This window comes from Leptinotarsa decemlineata, unplaced genomic scaffold (genome assembly GCF_025532065.1).
Source record: "Leptinotarsa decemlineata unplaced genomic scaffold, Ldec_3_MD MMD2_tig00000882_RagTag_RagTag, whole genome shotgun sequence".
Taxonomy (NCBI): domain Eukaryota; kingdom Metazoa; phylum Arthropoda; class Insecta; order Coleoptera; family Chrysomelidae; genus Leptinotarsa; species Leptinotarsa decemlineata.
In genome coordinates, this window is record NW_027412556.1 from 11570996 (window position 1) to 11596683 (window position 25688).

Here is a 25688-nt window from a genome sequence, read left to right on the forward strand (position 1 = left end):
TCTTGAGGTGTCATGGCATGTACCTTCTGGATGTGAAATGGGTGGAGCAGTTGTTCCCTAATTATTCTATGAATAGTGGACTTGGATGTATGGAACTGTTCTGATAGATTTCTGATGCTCATTGAAGGATCATCAGCGACGGCTTCCAAAATATTTTCCTCCAATACAACGGTACGTACAGTCCTAGGAGCGCCCTCACCACCTCGTTTTGGCAAAACTGTACCTACAATAATATCGAAATAAAACAACGTGCTCAAATTAATTATCAATTATTACATACCTGTCTCCCTCAAGCTGCGATCGACACGCTCGAATGTTTCTCTTGACGGTACCGTTCGATTGGGAAAATGCTCGGAATACAGACGACGAGCTTCTGCATCATTACAAAATGCTCGTCCATAAAATACATGCATATCTGCATATTCATTGAATGTAAACCATATCAAAAAAATTCAAAATATCCTATAGAATATTGACAATACAATGATAGTCATATGACAACGCACCACTCAACAAAACAAAATCGCATTCCAGTTTCTCATTTTTTATCAAAACTTTCTAAAAGGTTTTTTTGTCAACATCTGTGAAAGAAATGGAACATAATTATTCCCTGGATATTTTTCACCTGATCATGTGCAGCCGTTTTTGTAGTTCATTCGTTTGCTTTTTATTAGTATAGTAAATATTTTTTCCGATGTGCGTTTTTTCAGCTAAATTTAGATTCGTGTTAAAGAATTTCTCCCATAAAATTATAATTATCAGTGAAACTCCTCAACAGTTTAGCTGTGAAGAAGAATTTGAAACATTCGAATGTTGAGTTTCATAAGATTCAGATAACTGATCAACACGAAACGTGATTATTCCACACGTATTATGTACATACAAAATATGGAATGAATTCGATATTTCATAGTAGAGTAGCTTGTTAGTTTAAAAAACACCACGAATCTACAGAACTTGATATTTCTTTTGAAAAAATATCTGCTATCACAATTGTGACTTAAACTTCCATATAGGTACTGTACTTTTTGTTTACGACTTCATTTTAGCATACTTTGTATTATTCCTGTTATAAATGTTGTTGAATTAACGTTATCATTATTATTTCTGCTTTGATAATTATTCATTTCAAATAATGGTGGACGAGCGGATTTGATGTCGTCGAGTAGAACTACATTTTTATCAAGACTCGTTGCTCCGATCGACTTTCCACACGAGTACTTTTATTCATAAAATTGTCCAAGTAACCTTATTTTGTTGAAAAATATTGAAAAATATCTGTCATTTCAAAGTTTTGGGGTGTGGACCATCGGGGGTAGTCCGTTCCTGACTTTGTAGCAAAACAACTAACTCCTGCATGAAAGCTCATCGACGGAATTCATTTGTTTAGTCAATTACCAAAATTTGGATGATTTTGAATATTCACTTGAAAAGTTATCAAAGAAAAACATTTTTCATTTTGTAACTTCGAGGGCCCGTAACTTGGTTACGAAGACTTTTAGGAAAAAAAGTTATATGAAGTACTGGTGATATTTTGACCCCATCTATACATTCCCGAGTGGAAAATAGGAAGTCCAGGGACACCCTGTATTTGTATATATTTATATATTTTAACATATCACCTACTCGTATGCTCACTTTCTAATGAATGAATCTACCTGAATAGGTATGAATTTATTAACTATATGAAAAACATTTTTGAAAGTACCGTGAATATACTTGTTGTTATTCTCAATGCGCATGCCTAAGTTGTTGTTGGTTTCGAAAGCAATATATACACCATTTTTGTGCAGGAAATCTGAAATATTTTTAGTGGGTTGACCTAAGTAGGTCAAGGTTCTATAACTTCCATCCTCTTCTCTTCGAATTGGGTAAACTTTCTTCAAAGTTTGGCAAAGTTAACACCAAACAAGATTTCTCAATTTATCGTAAACAGGAACACAGAGATATTATCATTCATAATTCGTCCACCCACCCGTATCAGCACAAAGTAGCAGCTTTCAACAGTATGATCCACAGGTTGATAAATGTGCCCTTTTCAGAGGCGAATTTCAATAAACAACTGAACATAATAAAACAAAAAGCCGTCAACAATGATTGCGATAGCAGTCTAACACATTTTTCATTACAAAAAAGTTATACAGTTAAGCTTTGAAGGAAGTTGATCCAATTCAAAGGAAAGAGAATAAAAGTTATAGAAACTTAACCTACTTAGGTCAACCCACTACAAATATTTCAGATTTTCTGCACAGCAAAGTAAATATTGCTTTCAAAACCAACAACAACTTATGAGTGTACATTAGGAAAAACACAGATGAAAGTTCAGTATCAGAAAAATCGGGAGTGTATAAATTATTTTCTTGTGGGTCATGTCCAACGATTATGGACATAGGGGAGACCGGGGCAAGATGAAGTTCGGGGCAGCACGGGAAGTAAGCTTGTGTGCGTGAATAGTAATCGTGTTCGGAGCGGCGACAGTGCCATTTGCATGAACTTCACTCTCCGCTAGTGTGTCCAAGCAGAGCGAACAGATTAGAACTCGTTTTTGCGTTGCAGAGAGAAAAAAGTGAATTGCAAGTGTTTTTACACGATATTTGATTCGAAAACTGATGTACACACATGTAAGTACCTGTGTTAATGTACTATTTCAATCCCGAGCTTATTATAGTAGTCCAAAACATTAAATTCAAACCAGATTTTTTCGCCGGTGAAGTTTGAGGTTAGAATTGCGTCATCTTTTTCACCTACGTGTGGATCGGGGCAAGATGATCGGGGCATAATGGGATACTATCCCGTTTTGCCCCACCCTTGTGATTAAAATAACATTTTCTATGTACTGATAATCAAGTGACTGAAAAAGGTAGAAAACAAATAAAGAAACCTGGAAAAAAGGTTGCAAAGAAGATTAAAAAGACAACTGACAAGGAAAACCTGCAGAGAAAGCGTCAAACCAAAAGGTGCAAAAAAGAAACTGAATCGGAAGATAGTTCATCCCAAGAAGAGGATGATGACTGTGCTTGCATCTATTGTGGGTACTTATACTCAAATTCAACCGAAGTTGGGTCATCTGCGGCGTGTACCACGGTTGAGCGCATAATTCATGTGCCGGAGTAGATGAGGAAGATGAAGAGGCACACATTTGTGAACGCTGTCTACCCGATTAAAAAGCGTACTCGTTTTGCCCCACAGCGTATCCCATCTTACCCCAGTTATGGGGCAAAACGGGAAATTTGCCGAGTTTATTTTTTCATTATTTGCCAAAAAAGTTCTGTGATTTTGCATACTACAACGTTTAATTATGAGAGAAAAATGTATAATGGTTACCTCTTTTGTTAAAGAATGTTATTAAAGAGTTTAATTTTCCTTGTATAACAAGTTTTGTCTTAGCTATCTCATCATGCCCCAGTCTCCCCTACAGGATTGCTTACTTAAATATATCACCACGTTTAAACAAGCGCTGAGCAGATGTGACATAACACTGGTGATACTTTTAGTAGTTGCCATAAGACTGTGTGTTATTCTAACATTTTTTGAGGATTATTTTCGAACAGTATCACATTGTTTTTGTTTATTTTGATTAAATTTTCATTCAACTATACCAGTTAGGTTTCTGAAACGTTGAGTTTGTTATTGTGAAAGTCGTATTTTTTTGTGCTTTTGGACATTTTTTAAACTGATCTAAAGAGTAGACGCCCTATAAGACTCTGATATTTTCTTTCGTTTTAAGGTTTGTTTTTTGCCATTGTGGAACTTTTTTGTTTTTTGAACATTTTTGAATTGAATTGAGGTACAAATTGGAAAATTTTCATTTTTGTAAATAATAGCAATACTTGTTTAACCTTGTAATTTTTAGTTAAAATGCCTGGTATTATTTGTGCAGTGTCAACTTGCAAATCAATCAATCAGTTGACTTTAAAGAAAAGTTGTGTTGCTGGTGTAATATTTTACTCTTTTCCCATTGCTAGGGATATGGTTTCCACAACTTTGCAAAAAGAATGGATTCGTCGGTGCAAAAGAGGGGATAAATTCACTCTCAAAAATGGATTTTCCCAAATTAGAAGCCGTGGGCCGAATGAAATTGAAATTAACGCAGACACGATTTCAGAGCAGACAATAGGATCAAATTGCAGTAGCTCATTTCCATAAATTTAGTAGTTCTGATATTTCCACTAACATTCCTTCAACTCCAAATACAAATATTCCAGAAATAACAGAAGACTCTTTAGAATATATTGCTGGATACTTTGCTAAAGAGCATGAGAATTATCTACCTGGTTTGGGCGATTATACTTATAAAATAAAAGCAGAAGATCATAATTATAATATGCCTCATTGGGTCCAGCAACTTTTATTGGGAGGTCTTACTAATCCCACAGATAATTGGTTACAAAAAATTGAAGAGTTGAACAAGCTTTTGGAAAAACATCTTTTAAATGGATTTAGAACAGGGCCAGGAGTTGTAAAAACTCTTTCAAAAAGAATTGCAAATATTTTTTTTGAATATTGCAAACTGAGAACAATTATCAGAATGAAATGTAATAACTTGAAGGCCGACGAAAATAGGTCACTTTGAAGAAGAATTTCAAACAATTCTGATATTTGAAAAAAAATCGAAAATTAAATGAAGTAATCATATCATATCAAATATATTTAGTGGATAAAGTAGTTCTTTTTTGCTCTAATGTAGTATCATGATATATTAAATTGAAGATTTATCAATTTTATCATTCATGGAACAAAGTTTGAGTTTTTTTTTTGAATTTTGAACATTTTATTAAAACAACGATAAAATAAAACAAAAACAACAATAAAAATTAATTGGCGCTCCGGGGCGACTTCATTGAGTCCAGTGGCGCATTTGGTTTTCAGCTGCAGGAAAATCTGGAAAAACCTGCAGCACCACATTATCTGAAGATCTTGATCTAACAATGTCCTCTCTCTCATAAAACAAAATGTAGGGTGTCTCCAGACGCTCCAATAAATCAATTCAGGTTCAAGTTGAATTATTCTATCTGAATTTCTAGTTTTCTTAATAAAAAATGAAAACCGTATCATGTATTTTCTGTCAGATGAATACAAAAAGTTGTAACACCTATAAACAATTTATTACTTATATATTTTTGAATATCAAGCGTTTATTATAGAAGATGGAACAAAAAGTTGAAAAATTTTTTGTAGATAATACTATTATCTAAAACAAAGTTCATAACAAAATTTTTGGGGGAGTTACAGTTTTCTCGAAAAAATAAAAAACTGATGAAATCTCTTACATTTTAAAAGGGCAAAATAGCTCGCTCTATCATCCATAAAAGAAAAATATTTACTTAGTATTAATCCATTTATATCAAGTATTCAATCCTATATAAAAATGATATTCTAATAAAGGATTTACATGAAATTTGTTTATATTAATTCAAAAGTGCAGTACCGAATCAATCCAGAGTCACCACTTTTACGTCACGAGATCACGTGATGTCCGGTATTATATATAGGCCAAACTGAAAGAACTTTCAAAGTCTGCATTAAAAAACACAAAAATACTTTCCAAAATGGAAAAATAAATTTCACATATGCCACTCATTCAATTCCAGAAGAAAGGTTTCACACTTAACCTGTTAGGCAGTATGAAAATTAACATATTCGAAATTCTCAATATCTTATGGACGATCAAACTGAATTGAATAATTTGCCATTATTGAATATGTTCATTTCTAGGTGAAAATAGGTAAATTCACAGTACTTTCGAAATTTTTTCCATATAGTTAATGAATTCATACCTAACCTTTTCAGGTAGATTCATTCATTAGAAAGTGAGGATATGAGTAGGTAATATGTTAGAGTATCAAATGGTTGTAAGTTAGAAGTAACTTTTACTTTACGCTATTTCATAGCGGAAAACGTGTCGCGGTTTTTGTAAAACCCTTTATAGTGAAAATCATACAATAAACTGCATTATTGAGTTTAAATATGGATTTTCATCAAGTATCGGCCACTTCAATTCAATTAATACACTTGAAATCAATTTTTCCCTCATCTATTCTGTATAACTCCGTACGCCACTGCAAGGACATCAAGGCAAAAACTTTATAGTAATTTCTGAGAATTTAGTGATTGCTAGTGCGAATGGATACATTTTGAATGAAAACTCACTTACTTTCTTACAGTTTCCACCAGCATAGAGAATGGCTTTTCCCAAGTATACATTTTTATAACTTGAATCCCAGAAATTATCTCATTCATTAGACGAACTCGTTCATCTGTTCGGTAGGCGATCGTTAGCCGGAATTTTGAAGTTTTTTTCCTAACAATGCTGGAATAACAAATAATCACATCGAGTACGAATATTTTTCAAGATAAAAAATCTAAATTAGTTGAAAGCAATGAGTTGTGACATTTCAATGTGATGAAAACCCTCATTTAATCATAATTGTGACGGGGAAACTTTTATATAGCATGTCTAACAATGTTTCGTTGAGTTTCCCAAGATTATAGTTTGAATTATTCGTTCATTAAAATGTTATCATATATCGGGTTAACATTACTCAATAAACCATTTGGAAAAAGTTCTCAGGAAGTTTATTCCACATAAACGTAGTTCTCCAGATGAAAGAGCTCTTAAACAGTGAATTTCGAGGTGTACTGAGTTGAACCTCAAAACGATGAGCAGCCACAGTCCGTAGCGTATTTCTGATTTCTGATATGTACCGCTTTTGGTGGAATCTAATGCGCCAAGTCACTTGAACACCTCCCTGAAAGGATTTATAAAAGAAAGACAAATCTCCAACCTTTCTTCGATGTTCCAGGCTATCAAGGTTGCACGTGATGTTTGCGTCTCCAATCAGGCGGATGGCTCTTTTCTGGATGCAATCCAGCAACTTCAGGGTATGTTTGGGAACAGATCTCCATACATGAGAACAATAGTCTTAAGAAGGTCTAATCTGAGCTTTATGAAGCAATAATAGTTGCTGAGGTGTGTTTTCTCGTTCGGAACAGTGTTCCCAACCTTTGAGTAGCAGCCTTTGCAATTCCAGCGACATGATAGTGCCAAGATATCGGTGTCCATTTCAACCCTCAACTAATTTATCGAAGTAGAAAGCGGAATTGTTTGACCTGACATTATCATATCCGGTTCGGAGACATTTATCTTCTTGGAGAAAACCGATGCCTAGATTTTTGTAGCATTGAATTGAATTTGGTTACTTTCACCCCAATTCGAAATTACGTCTAGATCCTCATCAAGATATGCAACCTCCTGCTGCCGGTGACGATATGCCTCCGTAGCCGATGTCCTGGAATTCAAATGAAATGACGAGACAAGTGTGCTGTGGTCAGCAAAGCATTATATTGGGTTCTTGGTTTTCTCCAATAAGTCATTGGCATACAATAAAAAGAGGGTTGGAGACAATATGGATCCCTGGGGAATACCAGCGTTGATGGTGGAAGTATTCGGGAGATATCCATCGACGACCACTTGCAAAGAACGTTCCTTCAGGAAGCTGAAGAGTCATACATAGAAATGATCCGAGAAGCCATAATATCGAAATTTGGCCAGCAAACCCTCATGCTACACACAGTCAAAGACCTTAGAAATATCAAGAACAACAGCTCTTGATTCTCTATGTTTCTCGATTGCGTTATTTCAACAAGAAAACTGCCAACGAAGATCACAGCAGGGAAAAAAGATCGCATGTTATTGAAAGAATTAATGACCCAACCTAGTTCAACCAGCTTGGTTCAGCCAATATCGTGACACTGATAAAAGTAAGATCAATAATTCAAACTTCTATATATTGAAATTGATAAAACTCATATTTCTCGGTTAGGAAAGCACCACTGTTTTCCAATAATTTTTTTTTTCAATTATTGGAAATGGCAATGATGAAAAGTCAACTTTTAATACTCACACTGAATTGGAATGGATAGTAACAGAAGGAAAATGCCAGTCAAGCCAGTATATCCAACGTTGGTATAGCAAAGATACATAACCACAAATAACTCCGTTGGAGCCATCCATAGATGATGTATGAAATGAGTAGCCTGATCGAATCGTCCTACGTCGTTTGTCAATAAGTTGACCATCTGTCCAATAGTGGTTTCTGCCAAAGCAGAAGTACTTAGTCTCATAGCTTTTCTGTATATCAGTGAACACAATGCCACCCTCATCTTCATTCCCACTTGCATTATTTGTAAGTTGAAGTAGTGGATGCAGAAGACGTTCAGGAGGGCGGATACTACTATCATCACGGCGTACTTATAGGCATCGCTTCTATCGGCGTCTACTTGATTGGTGTCGTAAATCGTGAGGAGTCTCGAAATCAGTAACGGTTGGGACATTCTAAAATAAAATAAGATGATTAATAAAGTGACGTATATAATGTGACATAACATAGATTTCAGCATTACAGACGTTGGATTAGAATCTTGGTTATTAGTTGTTATGCTTGAAGACTGGCAGTAAACAAATCTAAAAAAATGAACTTCAAACGTTCTAGCCAGTCTCGAATATACCTACACAGTAGATTGAATGGACTGACGCCTATCAGAAAACAACTACTCCCCTGGCTAATACCACGAAGGGCGTTGGATTATATCCGACAGGCGTCAGTGCAAGAATCTTCACAGAAAATTACCTGCATATGCAATCGGCAATACAACTGAAAGAGTCGACCTTCAATTTTGGAACGGGAACACTTGCAGACCAGTTTCGGGCTCATTAGCCACTCATCAGTGCAAGATAGTGGCCATCATTGACTTTAGGATGATGATGAACATATTTTTAAACATATCCTCATTTGATTTAATTTCATTACTTCGGACTTCCATTGTCTGATATTATATAAAATGATTTGAAATCCCTGAAAAAACTAATAAAAAGAAGAATTGAAAATGAATAGCTGAAAATAGCAATTATATACGGCCAAAAAACCTGAAATGAAATAATAGTGAAATAAAATACTTTTAAAAATAGACCAATTTAACAAAAAATTAAAATAAAAAGTTAGGAAATTCCAAGCCAAGTTACTTCACGACGTTTCGTTTGGTAGTATCCACAATCGTCTTCGGGTGGTGACTGGAGTAATTCCTCCAAGATCTGACTATTTATGGGTCATTCGATAACTTCCACTGATCCCCGCTTTCCTTTTTCTCTTCACCGGATTGGTGGAATATGACCATTTAACGGGAGTTGGTCATTTTTCACTTCATTATGGGTTCCATATGTTGCGTATCTCTACGCTAGCTTGGCTGAATACATTATTGGACAGGTATGAGGCTTCTTTGAATTTCCTCTTAAACCAATGTTCCTCCATGTGTATGATCTCAATATGCTCTGCTATTCCTGATTTGCTGGTTTCTCCTCGCTATATGTGTTTCTTGTGCTCGGCAATGCGAACATTCAATGGCCTTTTAGTTTCATCGATATATGATTTTCCGCACTCACAGAGATTCCCGTGAATGCAATTCTTAGAATCACAGTCTGCGTTTGGTGACCTGGTTTTCATGAGGCTGCTACGGATAGTGTTTCCGGATCTGAAGCAGTTTCTGATGGTGTACTTAGACCCAATTATTCTCATCCTTTCAATGATTTTCTGATGTAGGAAAGTGCAAGCACTGGTTGTGACGACTTCTCTTCCTTGCGAGGCTCCTGCTATCTTTCAGCCAAATACTGTTCCACCATCGTTTTGGAGTAGCCATTTCGTTGAAGGTCATTTTTGATGATGTCTAGTTCTTTCTCGAAATATTCCTGTGTGATACAAAGCTCGAAAGCACGGTTTAATAGAGTCTTGATTCCTCTTCTAGTTGATTAATGGTGGTTGGATTAGTGGTTCAGATACTATCTCGTGCCAGTGGGTTTTCGGTATACAGATTTTTTCCACCTTGTGTCGGTCCTCTTCACCAATACGTCCAAGAGTAGCAGTTAGTTGAGGACTTCCTTCTCCATTGTCAAAGAGATGAAAGATCTTACGCTGTTGATGTGTTTCAGGAAGGCGTCTATCAGTGAAACTAAGAGGCCATTGAATGTTCGCATTTCCGAGCACAAGAAACACACATAGCGAGAGGAATCAGCAAATCAGGTATAGCAAAGCATATTTTGACCCATCAACATAACATCGAGTGGTCACAAGCTGAGACCATACACGGGTAGGAGCATTTCGAAAAAGCGAAAAATGGCCAAGTCCCGCCAAACGGGGTCATCATCCACTAAACCGGTGAAGCAGAAAAAGAAAAGCGGAGATAAGTGTAAGTACTCCAATGACCCATAAATAGTCATCTCTCGAAGGAATCAGACCGGTCATCACCCGAAGACGATTGTGGATACCAACAATCGAAACGTCGTGAAGTAATTTGTCTTGGAATCTCTTAACTTTTTATTTTAATTTTTCATTGAATTGTTTTATCGTTTCATTTCATTTCGATTGTATTTTATTTCAGTATCATTTCATTCAAGGTTTTTTTTGCTCATTTTCAGCTATTCATTTTTAATTCTCCTTTTTATTAGTTCTTTCACGGATTTCAATTCATTTCATACAATAGCAGGCAATGGAAATCCGAACAAATGAAATTCATCTGAAACAATGTCAATCACCTTCAAACCTATTAGATTCATCTTGATTTTGATAACATATCAGAAAAATGATAATTGTATATTTTATAAATAATTCAATGCTTTGTCATAACTATTAGAGATCTTTGAAGTTGTATCGCAAAAGTAGATCACCATCATATTCAAAGTATCAAATTATTGTATAACGCAAATATACAACAAATTCAGAAATAGTCATCCTGGAAAAATTCTACATGTTGAACTCAATGTGTTATGATCAGCGATATCAAATTCTGACTTCAAATGTAAAATGGTGATGAAAGCAAGTGTTTTATTACCTGATAATTTCCGAAACAACCACTAGAATACCCAATAATCCAAGTTCCAGAAGAAAAACACTACATAGAGCTCTCATCAGGGAGGGCTCATCATTTTTCGCTACCTGATGATTCCAAGCTGCCTCCATTCGATCTCCAAGTTTTCCAGAATCATGTTTCCTTCTATGTTGGTACATATCATCTTCTGTTAGTTCTCTTTTGTATCCCTTTTTGAAGTACGGAATCAACCAACTGGAATGAAAATCAATGAGTATGTTAGAAAAGGATTTTTGCGGTTATATCAGAAACAGCAAAGAGTGGAGAGAAGCTGAATTTGAGACTTCGAAATGATCAAAAACAAATTAACTTCATTGATATCACTATTTGAAATATTGGTTATATGTCCGATTAGATTCATGTCATTATTTTCCTGCTGGTGTTGTAGATAGGTTAGAAGGTTTTGAATTATTAGATATATGTTGCAATATTCATAGGTTTGTTCTGGTTGAGGATAAGTTCGAATTGATGAATCCTTTGTTCTGGTTTCGACTTCGAAATGATCCTAACCTGTCTTGAACTGTCTCGAATCGTTCTTGCTCTCGAGGCTGATCTGTTGAGAACTATTCCCGTTGCTCACGCGCATTCATGTGGAAATTTGTTTGGGCTATTGTCTAGGATGTTTTTTTTATTTATTCGATTCAAATAATTGACGATTGAGGTTAGATAACATTTGAATTGATTACAAAAATACGCTACATAACAAAATGGACATCAACAATAATTTCTTGTCTTCATCTCCTCTTATATACGATAGGTGGCACAGTGGTCTCCTCAAAATGCGTTCTGGTTCAACCAAGTATCCGAGACTATTTCGGACTGTTTGTGATTTTTTGCGCACAGTTTCCAAACAGTTTCGGATGAACCAGAAGAAACCTCATATATACTTCGAGCTTTCTTTTTGGTAGGAAATGTTCAGTTCTGAGACGGCTGAGGTCGGCTCAATTATTCATTTCCATGTTGAGATTTATTCTGCATAGTTCATTGGTTCACTATAGCTACCAGTAGGTAGCTATAGCTGCCGCCGTGGTGATTTTGATAGTTTTCTTATAAACACAAGATCTATCAACTGAAACCACAAATGTTCGGTTGGCTTCTGCTGGTGGCTCCGTGCATTTGTATTTCTATTTTTTGGTAACCTGCTTAGAGAAATGAGTAACATCAGAATTGCTGTTTCCCGTTTTCAAAGCGAATAATTTTTCAAAAAGTAACATTTCACAGGTGATATATAACATGTGTAATCGACTACTGACTCAGTTCCTACCCTCCTTAAAATCCGTGGAAGTCTATCTGTATGTTTCTTCAATGTCGAATAATGAATATTCTGACCCATTGATGAAAATTAAAAACAATATCCCTAATAATGAAACATGTCTTGACACAAACACACTCACACAACGACACAGTGTGAAAATTGTGGATTCATTCTCATGAATAACTTTAGGATTTCATTCTAGTCAATTCATGGAGAACTTAATGACTTACCAGAAAAATATTTTTGATATTATATTCGACCTATCGACAGGATTTTTTTTCAGTGGCTTTCCATCTATGAGTCTTTCCTCCTCCATGGTGAACTCAACTCAGTCTTCACTATCTGCAGTCTTATCTGGAAATAAATATTTCAAAAAGGATCCATTTCTAAATGAAATGCTAAATTGCTATGACGGCACTTTCATGTCAATCAAGTTAAAGGTAAGTTTTTTCATGTGATAACTTGGCGTGTATCTTCTTTCACATAATCTCAGATTGTATACATTATTCGAGCAAGAACTATCCTCGAATTGAATTGTATTAGGAATAATTCTTTGAAGTTTGGTAAAAAAGGCTTAAGTCAATATTACACAGTTTTGGGGTTTTTGTGGAGCTTGACTCAAAATTTCATGCTCTCTCGATTGATATAAACGGCTTAGGTCTAAACAGTTTTTGCGCCACACAATTTGCTCTGGTAATAGGGAATTAAGTCAGAAATGTAGAATGATGTTTGATATTATGGACTTTAGTCAACATGCGCCCATTGTACCAAACAAAGAATGAGAAGCAAGCCTCTGGTCTCACAGGCTTTTGTCATATTAAGCCCGTCATATCAACCTAATGTACAAAAAATATCATCGTGCCTCTGTCTTATTTTTTATACCGTGCTGTAGAGTGAACATGTTATAACAATAGAGGAAACCGTTTCAATTTGTGTACTGTTCAATAAAATGAGTAACCGAGGTAAAAAGCTACTAGAATTAGCATTAAATCATGTCGATTGTTTACCAGGTAAGAACGTTAGTATAAATATTTGTGACATAACCTATAAAACTAATTTTGTCCTGCACAGTGCCATCCTCCCCAATTTCTTCAAGTTCTTCTTCATCACCACGGAGTTTGCCACATGGTGTTCAGAATTTTCTTTTCAGTTCTGACTTCAGTGATATTGACGAAACTTATCAGCCTCCTCCAGATTTGGATTATTTCGACAGCAGTCATTATTGCGATTCCAGCAAGAAAGAACTGGAATGTAAAATGAGAAAAAATGCAGTTTCAACAGGAGCTGTTTCTATATTTTCCACAATAGAGATGTCACACACTCACATTAAACATACGAATTCATCTCGAAAATCTAAAGACCCAATAATAAATGATGTTATTCCACAATCACGCATCAACGAAGAAAATATGGAAGAGCACAAAAATGCAGAGGGATAAAATGATCATGATGTCGAAGGAAAAAATATGAAAGAACAAGAAGATGCTGGAAAAGGAAATAATTATGGAGCCGAAGGAAATATGGAAGAACAAGAACATGCTGAGGAAAGAAATATTCGTGGTGTCGCAGAAAGAGCTAGGGCTAAAAAGAAATGGTCAAGATCTATTCGAAATGAGAGAACGAAGTTGCTTCACACAGGGCAGAGTTATACAAATGTTAGCGGAAAGAAAGTGGAAGGGAGAAAATAAAGACCTTTGAGAAATGTTACCTAGCATTGAATTGTGACATCCGCAAGACTTTGTTCACTGAATACTGGGCTCTAGGTACGCACGATAAAAGAGTAGCTTTCATTGCTGGACTCATAACTAGCAAGGAAAAGCAAGTTATTCGACATAGGAAACAGGAAAGTGCGAAAAATCGAGAAGTGTTGTACCAATATTCTTTTGAAATAAACGAAAGAAGGGTTGAGGTGTGCAAGGACTGTTTCTGCCGAACGCTTGATGAAAAACAGAAATTTATGAGAACTGTTTTGAAAAACAAATCACAAAAGGCATCAGGAATTACACAAGAAGATAAACGTGGGAAGCAATCGACTGCAAATGAAAAAACCGAGTTGGAAATAAATGATGTTAAGGCTCATATAAATTAATTTCCTGCGCATGAAAGTCATTATACTAGAAAAACGAATGACAAAAAGTATCTGCAGTCTCATTTAAATTCACGGATTATGTACGATTTATACAAAGATGGTAGAGAAAATTTTGTGTCTCGTACAATTTATGAACGAGAATTTCACAGGATGAAGCTATCTTTCAAGAAGCCTTATGTAGATACGTGCGTCAAGTGCGACACACTTAACATGCAACTGAAAGTTGCTACTGATTTGAATAATATAGAAGAAGAAACAGATGTGGAGAATTTTCTGAAAGGCCATCAAAATGAAGCTGAGTTAGCTTATTCTTCCAGAAGAGTGGATAAGCTTGAGGCTAAGAATGACATTACGATGAAATGTTTTTCTTTAGATCTCCAGCAATGCCTGCCAACCTCGTTTCTTGGCCCTTAGGTGGTTTTCTACAATAGGCAGTTATGGACCTATAATCTAACCATACACGACAATGCTACTCGAGAGTCAACCAACTACATGTGGCACGAGGCAACGGCAGGAAGAGGAGCAAATGAAATAGCTTCCTGTCTATATTATCATTTAGGCAAATTTTCCGATGAGATAAAAGAGGTTACATTTTATTCTGACACATGTGGTGGCCAGAATAAAAATAGTCACGTTGCTGCAATGTTCCTAAAAGCAATTTGTGATTTCCCGCACTTGAACTGCATCAACCACAAGTTTCTGATACCAGGTTACACGCACATGGAGTGCGATGTTGATCACTCCATGATAGAAAAACGAAAGAAAAAAATTGACTGTCAGATCTTTCATCCACATGACTGGTACCAACTGGTGAGGTCAACTGGGAAAAAAAAAACCTTCTTAGTTCAAGAAATGGAACAAGAGGAAATTTTTGATTTTGCAAATCTTCTCACAAATCTACTTGTTTCTAGAAAAAAGGATATGTCTGGGGAGCCATTCAAGTGGCATTCTGTACAATGGCTCCAATACAGAAGAGATGAGATAGGAATTCTTAATTACAAAACCTCATTGAATTTGGATGATCCATTCATTTCAGTGAGCTTTCTACGACGTGTAAGAAACTCGAACTTGAAGCAGATTCCATTGGAACAGAAGTATAAAGCCATGGTTCCTATTTCAACAGAAAAGAAGAATTTGGTTGCTTCATTACGTTTGGTTCCGCCAGTTTTTCATGAATTTTATTTGAACTTGCCAACCTCAGAAAACGCTATTGATCAAGATCCAGAATTTGAAAAAGTTCTGTTAGATGGTTAGTGGAACAATTATTCAATTGTTATACCTAAATTAACATTCCAGTAATAATAAAGTTCGTTGTTTTTGTACACTTTGGCGTTAATGGCCTTACAATAATTGAAGTCTTATGCCCTTGTGAACCTTTTTTTTCTCGACCAAATGTGCTCAAGGGCTTAAGTCATTCATATTCCAGGTAAGAGGTTGCACTAATACAATATTCTTTATTGCATTTTGTTCAACCATTCGAATACAAAATATTAGTAAAATTTGGTTTTCGTGGTTCAATAACGCGATTTATGACATAACTTTGAATGTTCAATCTCGATTTCTGAACAAACGAGATTTTTGACTCAATCGCTTTTTACCAAATCTCAAAGAATTCTGTCTATCTATTGATCTATTTAAAAAAAAAGATGGCTATTTATCCATTTGCTTTTTTTGTTATCATCCAAAACTCTTGCTGTCATTTTGTATCAGAAATCCAATGATTTGACCATTTGCTAACATCCATTCGACATTATGTAAAAATTATAACTTTTTCAATATCATTCACACAAGTTCAACTCAAAAACACATCCACCTTTATTCAACAAATTGTTAGAAACGATAAAACTACCTTCATTTCACCTGAAATCTTTAACATTTTTCAAAAAGTCTTTCTCATACTAAACTGTTCATTGCCATATTGGCATGATGAAAATCTGTTACATTATTCAAAACTATCTGAATAAGAAAACCTAAAGCAAAATTGAAAATGTTATAAATGAATGAATAATACTGTGTTTTTCTCTAACTAGTTCTAAACTTTTTCCTCATCATACATTATTTTCGTAAGAAATTTTATAGATATTATTTTTGATGCCTGTTAGGATGAGTATAAAAGTAGCTTTGGCTGAACTTCGCTCAATATTATATCTGGAAATGAAGTCGATATCATGCAATGACGATTCTGCTTCAATAAAAATTCTTGTATTGTCCTGTAACTTCAATGAAACGTTCGTTGAATTCTGAAGAAAGGTTGATTGCGTAAGAGAATCAATTTTTTTTAAATAAAAAATCGTTTTCTTGCTGACGTTTCGAATTTATTCAAAGTTTTCATATATGTGTAAATTGTTCATTGTAACTTTCTAGTACTTTGATTAGGTACACAATAAAAGTTACCTTTCATATTTTCTTTAATTTCTTAGTCTAATGAACGATCTAATGGTTCAAGTACTCTATAAAATGATTTATCTATTCTAGATGAAAGGTTTTCAAGTCGGTTAGTAATCATTAGGCAACAGTGGTTTCCGAATATTTTTTCAACAGTATTTCAATAGAAATTTTCAAAAAACAACTTATATCTTGTTTGAAGTTGGTTGACAATGTTTCGTGGTGTATTTCCTGAGTTCGGACTTCCATTGTCCAATACTATCCTATCCTACTATTATTATAAATGCGAATGTAAGTTTGTTTTTTACGGTCTCACGTGAAAACTAATCAACCGATCGTCATGAAATTTTGTACATATGTTCTTGGTGGTATCAGAAGTAACATGGGATACTTTTTATATAAAAAAAATTATGTAGGATGAAAAAATGTTTTGTCAAAAAAATCTCAAAATCTAGCTACTTCAACGTCATATAGTTCTCATACTGATTCATTTCTTTCGAACATATACTTATTTAATGGCATAAATAGGAGCAAAGCCGCGGGTAAAAGCTAGTATGATATAAATTGATTTGAAATCTTTGACAGAATCTGTGAAACATTGAAAAGCTGAGCTAAATAATAACAATTATATATAAAAAAACTGAAATTACAATGAAATAAAATACAAGCAACAACCAAAAACTTAAAAAATTTAAATGAAAATTAAAAAAATTATTGAGAAGGAATAAAAATTAAAAATTAAAAGGTTCCAAACACCAAGTAACTTCACAACGTTTCGATTGTTAGTATCCACACTCGTCTTCGGGTGTTAACTGGACTCATTCTTTCAAAATCTGGCTGTTTATAGGTAAGACGAGTGCTTTCACCTATCACCTCTTCCCTCTTTCCGCTTCATCGGTTTTAGCGGAAACTGACCGTTTGGCGGGAATTGATCGTGTTCCGCTTGATTAGAGGTTTCCATATGTTGCGTATCTCTGCGCTAGCTTGGCTAAATGCGTTGTGGGGCAACTTATATGCGGCTTCTTTGAATTTTCTCCAAAGTCAGTTTCCTCCTTGTAAATGATTTCAGCTTGAGCCCACCTGATGTTATGCTGATGAGTCCAAACATGCTCTTCTGCTGGTTTCTCCTCATTGTGTGTGTTTCTTGTTCTGGGCGATGCGAACTTTCGATGGTCTCTTAGTTTCACCGATGTATGATTCTCTGCACTCGTAAGGTATCCGGTAAATGCAATTCTTGGAATCGCAATCCACGTTTGCTGGCCTGGTTTTGGTGAGGCTGCTAAAGATAGTGTTTCCAGATCTGAAGCAGGTTCTGATGTTATAGTTGGACCCAATTCTTATCCTTTTTTTTTTAATAAATTTTCATCTTGTGTTAATATTTCAATTTTGTGATTTTTTGGTTGTTGCTTGTATTTTATTTCAATGTAATTTCATTTTTTTGCTTGATATAAATGTTATTTTTCAGCTAATCTTTTTAATTTTTTACAGATTTTTTCAATAAAATGTAACTCATACCTTGATGACTGTCAGAGTTTTACTGAATAATAGATTCTTCAGATGTATTCGGTGCACACTTGAAGAAGCGTTTGTATAGTAGAACACCTCTTGCAGTTTTGAAAACTTTTTTTATGGAAATATAACAAATACGTGTTACTTTTCAAGTGTTAGTTTTCAAGTGTTATATACCACTTTAGTAGTAATTCTAGTTGGAAGTGTGACAAATTCACATGAAATTCGACCTAACGTAAAAATTATACTAGGTTGTTTCAAAAGTTTTGTCCGTTTCAATGTCATGTGTACAATAATTGAGGACCCTGGTGGAGACCTACCCATCAAAAACTGTGCATGGGATGGGAGAAAAACTGGGTGTCAGCTCCCATGCGGTTTTTGATGGGGGAAAATGAAGGTCAACAAGCTCAGAAAGTTGGTGCCCGACGATTTGAACGATTGACAGAAATTGTCACGATTCTTCGAAGTCTGCTCTTATTCGCTGTCGCACAACCAAACAATTTATTTCTGAACCCCACGTTTGGGACGAAAAGTCCCCCCAAATGGAAATTTTTGTAATTATCCAGAAATTTCATTGTATTGAATTTGATCTTATATCAGTTCAAGAGTCATTAAGACAGTGGGTTTCATACAGTGCTTCAGTAACTTTTGAACGAAGGTTTTGATATTTCTACTCAAAAATTGAAATTCACAATGCCTTTGTTTACCTAGACTTGTTTGAGGATTGTTGAGTCTAGCAATACATTCGTGGTTCAGCCTAGCACTACTGAGAATACTCAAGCCGGATCGAAACAGCGCTGTCTTGTGTTGAAGCATAAATACGTTGTGTTTGTGCTCTGATTTTCAACACTTCATTATACATGTACACATTTCAAAAATTCTTCAAATGTTTCAATGGATTCAGAAAAGCAAATTTGTGATACTCACATTTTATTAACCGTTCGTCCAAAGTCACATATCAAAAACTAATATTATCGCAATCACCAGAATCAGAATAACTGACTGTCGGATTCGTCTTACATAACAAATCATATTTCAATGATATCATTATCAGTAATTTGAAATTTATCTTCATTTTTCGTATCATAATTGATTTTCAAGGGTGTTCAGTCCTTGTGAGTGAAAATCAAATAAAATGAATTGACACAAAAAGTTCTTATCGCCGATAGGCGACATTTTTTTCTATGTAAATATATTAGTGCAATATTCCCATTATTTTATACTGGTTTTTATGTTTATAACCTTTCCCAATCAGAAAAAAAATATAAATCAATAGAGAATCTGCTGAAGTGTAGTTGAGTGCAAACTGTAAAGTTCACTTTGAAAAGTTACTGTGTAATATATACTACTGAAAAGTCAATTAGGCAGTAACTAGTCGTATTCATACATTTTGCCTACAAATTGAAAATAAATATTGAAAAAAATAACTATGTAATAATGAAGAAAGTAATACAGATTATGAAACAACATCAAAAATTAATTGGCGCTCCGGGGCGACTTCACTGATTCCAGTGGCGCATTTGCTTTTTCAGCTGCAGAAAAACCAGGAAAAACCTACAGCACCACATCAACTGAAGATCTTTATCTCCTTAAGTGGTTGACGTTTCGGAAAACATACATTTTACATGAACACACATACTGGATGTTTTTTGAGAATTCAGTTCAGTTAAGGTTGAAATTTCCATTTTCAACATTTCTTCTCAGTGATGGCAACCAAGTACCATCCATTTCCACAGAACTATTCGAAATACACTGCTACTTGTAAATTACCTGCTGAAAGAATATATACGGATTGTTTGAATTTTCAAATTTTTCGATGAGTTTTTTTGGTGATGACTTCTCTCTTTCATAAAACAAAATGTAGGGTGTTTACAGAGGCTCCAAAAAATTCAAGCCATCGCCAGATCACTCAGTAACACAACAATCGTCAAACTCAAACCAGTCTGTTTTGTCTTTGACCAATGCGTTATAATAACCAGAATAAACGCCAGAACCACAGTGAACATTGACTGCATGAAGATTATAATAGTGGTCTGCTAGTTCGAAGTGTTCATCTATTTCGAACCTTCGTAAGAGTTTAGTGCGTCAGCCCGCGGTTGAGTCATGTTAGAAGATCATCAGTGTTATCATTAGATTGACTAGTGCGTCAGCTATATTTGTTTTCTTATAATAGTCAATTATTTTGGCGCATGTTTGGCAATACAGTTGATCATCACCCGTTAAAAGTTCCATTTTCAGATGACGGGTTATCAGTCATATTAGAAAACGCCAAAGTAAACAAGTGATGATTTTTCCAGCAAAAGATCTAAAAACACAAGATGATATAGACTGTACGGAATCTTTCAATCCAGAGCAGTCAGGAGTATTGATTCTGCTATTTTGTTGCTCACGAAAAGTATTCAATAAAAACCCCAAGAATTGGGAGCAATCTTCTTATTGTCCTAACAAGTAACTAGTGGACTTCAAAGACTCCAAGAAATCGGTTGGTGTGAAAGATGATACATTCTTACGAAACTGCAGCTGCATGAGCAGATTTTTGAGTTTGCTGAAATTTTTTGTCATGAACAACACTTGTAAAATGCTATTCTTATAGCAAGTATTTCCTGTCTTCTTATATATTCACGATACTCTTTTTTTCTCGTTTCTAGAGGTCTTGAGGTAAATCACTTTGTCAGTCAGCTAGAACTGCAGCATCATCTGGCGAAAAATTGAACTCCGGCTCGAATTCTCTGTTATTCGGTCATGAACTCGAAAGGAGAATAATAGGCCAAGCAACGAAATATTACCGTTTTACCTCTTTTTTGATAGAAATGATTAGTACTGCTATTCAACGTGGTAATGCTGCTTCGGTCCTTGGAACTATTCCTCCTTCACATAATTTTGATGAGATCGTGCATTGCCCTCATTTCAGTCGGAACTGAAGTATCTTCAAAACAAGCCAAGATATGCGTATTTTCTTCAGTTTCCTATCAAGATTGATTCGCAAGTGATTGATCCACCTTCTTCTTTTTCAGTGCAGTCAATAAACTTAGATAATTATAGCCCCCCAAATATGAACTGCAGTCATCGTGGATCTGGTTAACTTTCAGTGGATGAGCTTCATGAAACAAGAGCCGAATCAATCCCTCTACGAAACCCTTAATCATTTGGAAGGAGTGATTGCAGCTTGAGGAATGGTTTTGATGCAGATTTTGTAGAACATGTTGTACCTTACGACAGTCGTCCTGAAATACTTACGAAAAAAATGGAATGGATGATTTATGAAACACTTGCTACATGAATAGCATTTTACATGTTGTTCATATTGTTCATGATGAAGCATTTCCAGGACGAGGTTTCAACGATGAACGGGAACTAATATGTTTCCTATTCATTCACCAAAGTCAAACACCTGTTCATGCAGCTGCAATTTCGTAAGAATGTATAATCTTTTCCACCAACCGATTTCCTGAAGTCTTTAAGTCCACTAGATACTCACTAGGACAAGAGGATTGTGTCGAATCCTTGGGGTTCCTGTGGAATACTCTTCGTGAGTAGAAAAATGGCAGAATCAATACTCTTGACCACTCTGGATTGAATGATTCCATACAGTCTATCTCGTCTTTCATTCTCAGTTATTTCACTGGAAAAATCCTCACTTGTTTACTTTGTAATACATGTTCCAGAGGTAGCAAAAATATATGTGACTTTCTGGAACTCCAACTAGACTGATAACCAGTTCGTGCAAAGCTTGTTGTTGAATCATCTGAAAATGGATTTTTCAACGGGTGATGATCAACTGTATTGCCAAATATGCGACAAACGAACTGACTATCATAAGACAACAAGTATACCTAAGGCACCAGTAATCTGCTAATAACACTGATGATCTTTAAACATGACGCAACCTCTAACAGAAGCACAAAACTCTTACGAAGGTTCGAAATAGATGAACACTTCAATCTAGCAGACCACTATTATAATCTTCATGCAGTCATCATTCACTGTGGTTCTGGCGTTTAATCTGGTCATTATTACGCATTAGTCAAAGAAGAAATGGACTGGTTTAAGTTTGCCGATAGTCGTGTCACTAAATATTCAGGCCTCTAGAGACACCCTATATTTCATTCAATGAAAGAGATGAAATTGGTAGATCAAGATCAGATCTTCAGACGATGTGTTGCTGAAGTTTTTTCCGGGTTTTTCTGAGGCTGAAAAAGCAAATGCGCCACTGGAATCAATCAAGTCGTCCCGGAGCGCTGATTAATTTTTGTTATTGTTTCATAATTTCATAATATGTATTACGTTCACAGAATAATGGAATGATTTTTTTTAGTTGGGATTGATAAAATCATCACTCAACTGATAACTGTTTTACAAATTCCGTAGATTGGAAAGTTGATATCGATAAATATTTTTCAATTGGTTTTGAAGAGTCTCAACTTCGTCCTGCAGCCTAGAGAAAAAATCGGCATAGTTGGAAGAACAGGGACAGGAAAATCATCTTCAATTTTCAGTTTATTCAGATGATATAAAATGGAAGGTAATATAATTGTAAAAAATGTTGACACTACTAGTAAAACGTGGGTTTCAAAATTGCACAGATCTTGTAAACCGACCATCCCATTTTATTTTCCGGTAAATAATTCTCGAATCAAGGTAAATTAATTTTGAAGATAATATATAAATTGTTATATGACATAATTATTAGATTAAGTAACTTTGACCCAGGCATTGTGATGCATGTATTATGTACATTATGTACATTTTGTGAAAACAAGAAGTAGATATGAGTTATGTATATGCTTGCGTATGAGAAAACTAGTTGTTGCGCGCGGCTTCACCTGCATCGGATTTGGTTTGTCACATTAAGTTCCGTGACAGACCATTTTAAACAAATAGTTACAATATTTTTTTATCCACTCGAAACTCCAGGTTTCCAACTTAAAAAGTGACGAGATTCAATACCATTTTTCAACCCCTATTTTCTCCCTTGGGGTTGACACTCCTGATTCCCTTTCTTGATGCTCATTTACGCTGTACAAAGAACCTACCTGCATATTTCAAGATTCTATGTTCAGTAGCTTCGGTTGTACGTTATTTTAAGAGCAGGCAACAGCTAGTAATTTATGTTTTCACTTCAAAATACAATAACTAAGGAAATATGCCAACTGCTTGCGTTCTTGGCGATGGCGCTTCATTGCTTAGACCACCCCTCTACCTCCGCGCATCGTTTCCGTAATCTCAACTTCATTAAACACTTGAATTGAAAATAGTTTCAATCTTTATAAGAATTTGACAGATATTCCAAAATATGCATTGTAAAAAAGTACCTAATTCAGTTGTATTTATGACTCAGAGTTTTCATATAGTGGCTACCACATGAGGGGTAGATACGCTATCGTGGACTTTTATTCAGCACTATTCAAGATTAACAGTCTTACGATACATCGTCTGCATGTAACTCCAAAGGTATAGGCAACGCACGACAAGGGAGCAAGAATTTTTCCGTTATCGTTATCGTTATATTATGACCCAAAGCACACTAAACCCTTGCGAATTGTAGCATATACAGTGCCTTCATTTCAAAACTTCCCACCCCTAGTACTTCGTGTAGCAGGGAGAATTTGGCGTAGGAAAAAAAACTAGTCAATTTAGATATTGAAGGGGAAGTTTAAAACCAGTGCCAGTGGTATTTTAGGTTTAACCCCTAGCTACCCCCACTTAATAATTTCAAACGGCACCCCCTATCTTGTAACACATCATTTTAAAGATCCCAAAAATCCTCACTCAACCCCGTTTAGAAAACTGAAATTGGTTGATCCGTTCTCGTAAAATAGGGCAAAAAAAATTAACTATAATAAAAAATAAAATAATACTTAATGCAATTAAATGAATGTACCTCATTTTATTAGGTGTTCAAAATGTTCACCATTGGTAGCTGAGCAAAAGTACAATCTATTCTGTCGGACTTTTGTGAATATTTCGTTATTATTTTGTCTGCATGTGTCAGTAATCCTGTGTCTCAGATCCTGAATGTCCTACGGGGAAGTTTTGTACACCATTGTCTTCAAATAATCCCAGAGGAAGAAATCCAATGGCGTTAAATCCGAAGATCTCGCCGGCCATTCCAGAGCGCCTCTTTTGCCAATCCATTTGTCAGGATACCGTTGATCGAGCCACTGTCGGACATGCAATGCGTAGTGTGGCGGTGCGCCGTCCTGTTGAAAATGTAAATTTTGTTCATCCAAGAGCGGGTTGTCTTCTTCATCAACTTGGCTTTCTAAGGACTGTGTTATGAGTGGATCGCTTACATATTCCAATAAGTTTAAATACAATTGAATTTTCTTCAATAAAAATAGTGCCAATTATTTAATTTCCCAGAATTCCAGCCCAGACGTTTATTTTTGGTGGATATTGCGTATGATCCTCTCAAAACAAGTATGGATTTTTATTATCCCAGTATCTACAGTTATGCTTATTTACAAAGCCATTAAGGAAAAAAGTTGATTCATCACTGAAGCAAATATTTTTCATTAAATTCGGGTCATTTTGAATTCTCGCAGTCATTATTTCACAAAATTCAATTCTCCTATCATAGTCATCCTCACTGAGTTGCTGAAGAATACTCATTTTGTAAGGAAAGATCTTGTTTGGTTTTAAAACTTTGTGTATAGAACCAACTGAAATATTTACTAACTTAGCGACTTTCGAAATTGAAGTAGTAGGCTCAACGGCGAATTGGCCTAAAATCTCAATCTGTGCGGCTTCCGTAAAAACTCTCGGCTGCTTTACTGCCTTGTTGCACACAGCACCGGTCTCTTCAAATTCTTGAACAAGGTCTAGAACATATCGGTGACTCACATTTTGGCCTGCATGCCTTTCATTAAAAACCCGGGATGTTCTACGAGCACACCTATCTTCAGCACCATAAATAAAAATAATTTCAGTTATTTCTTGTAAAGTATACACCAATACGATTTGTATTACTGTCAGTGCAATTGACACCACTTGACCAACAGTTGAAAATCAGGAATAACTAATTCTGATAAATGTTTTCACCATTTAATTGTAACTGACGTCAAGAAGCAACTGTGTGCCCTTATCTTACTTTCAGCTAAAGCAAAAAACTCTGTGTAAAAAGACATAAACATATCGTTATTGAGTCAGTGATAGCAGTTCCATAAATTTTTGAATTTTGTTATACATTTTCTTTTTGCCCTATTTTACGAGAACGGATCAACCAATTTCAGTTTTCTAAACGGGGTTGAGTGAGGATTTTTAAGATCTTTGAAATGATATGTTACGAGATAGGCGGTGCCATTTACAATTATTAAGTGGGGGTAGCTAGGGGTAAGGGGGTTAAACCTAAAATACCACTGGCACTGGTTTTAAACTTCCCCCTCGGTATCTAAATTGACATTTTTTAGCCTACGGCAAATTCTACCTGCTAAACGAAGTACTAGGGGTGGAAAGTTTTGAAATGAAGGCACTGTATATTATTCTGATGTATAAGCTGTATTTATCTGAAGTTTCATCTAAATCCGTTCAGTT

General features: G+C 35.4%; 1 protein-coding gene across 1 annotated transcript in view; it reads right to left on the reverse strand.

The window, feature by feature from the left end:
• LOC111512413 (probable multidrug resistance-associated protein lethal(2)03659) overlaps window positions 1-19202 on the reverse strand; it is a 34292-nt gene extending 15090 nt beyond the window's left edge. Inside the window, 5 exon segments of the mRNA XM_074174998.1 lie at window positions 6155-6301; window positions 7892-8335; window positions 10882-11112; window positions 12403-12526; window positions 19083-19202. Coding sequence (XP_074031099.1) covers window positions 6155-6301; window positions 7892-8335; window positions 10882-11112; window positions 12403-12488 — 908 coding nt within the window. The 5' untranslated portion in view covers window positions 12489-12526; window positions 19083-19202.
• Window positions 19203-25688: the final 6486 nt, after the last annotated feature.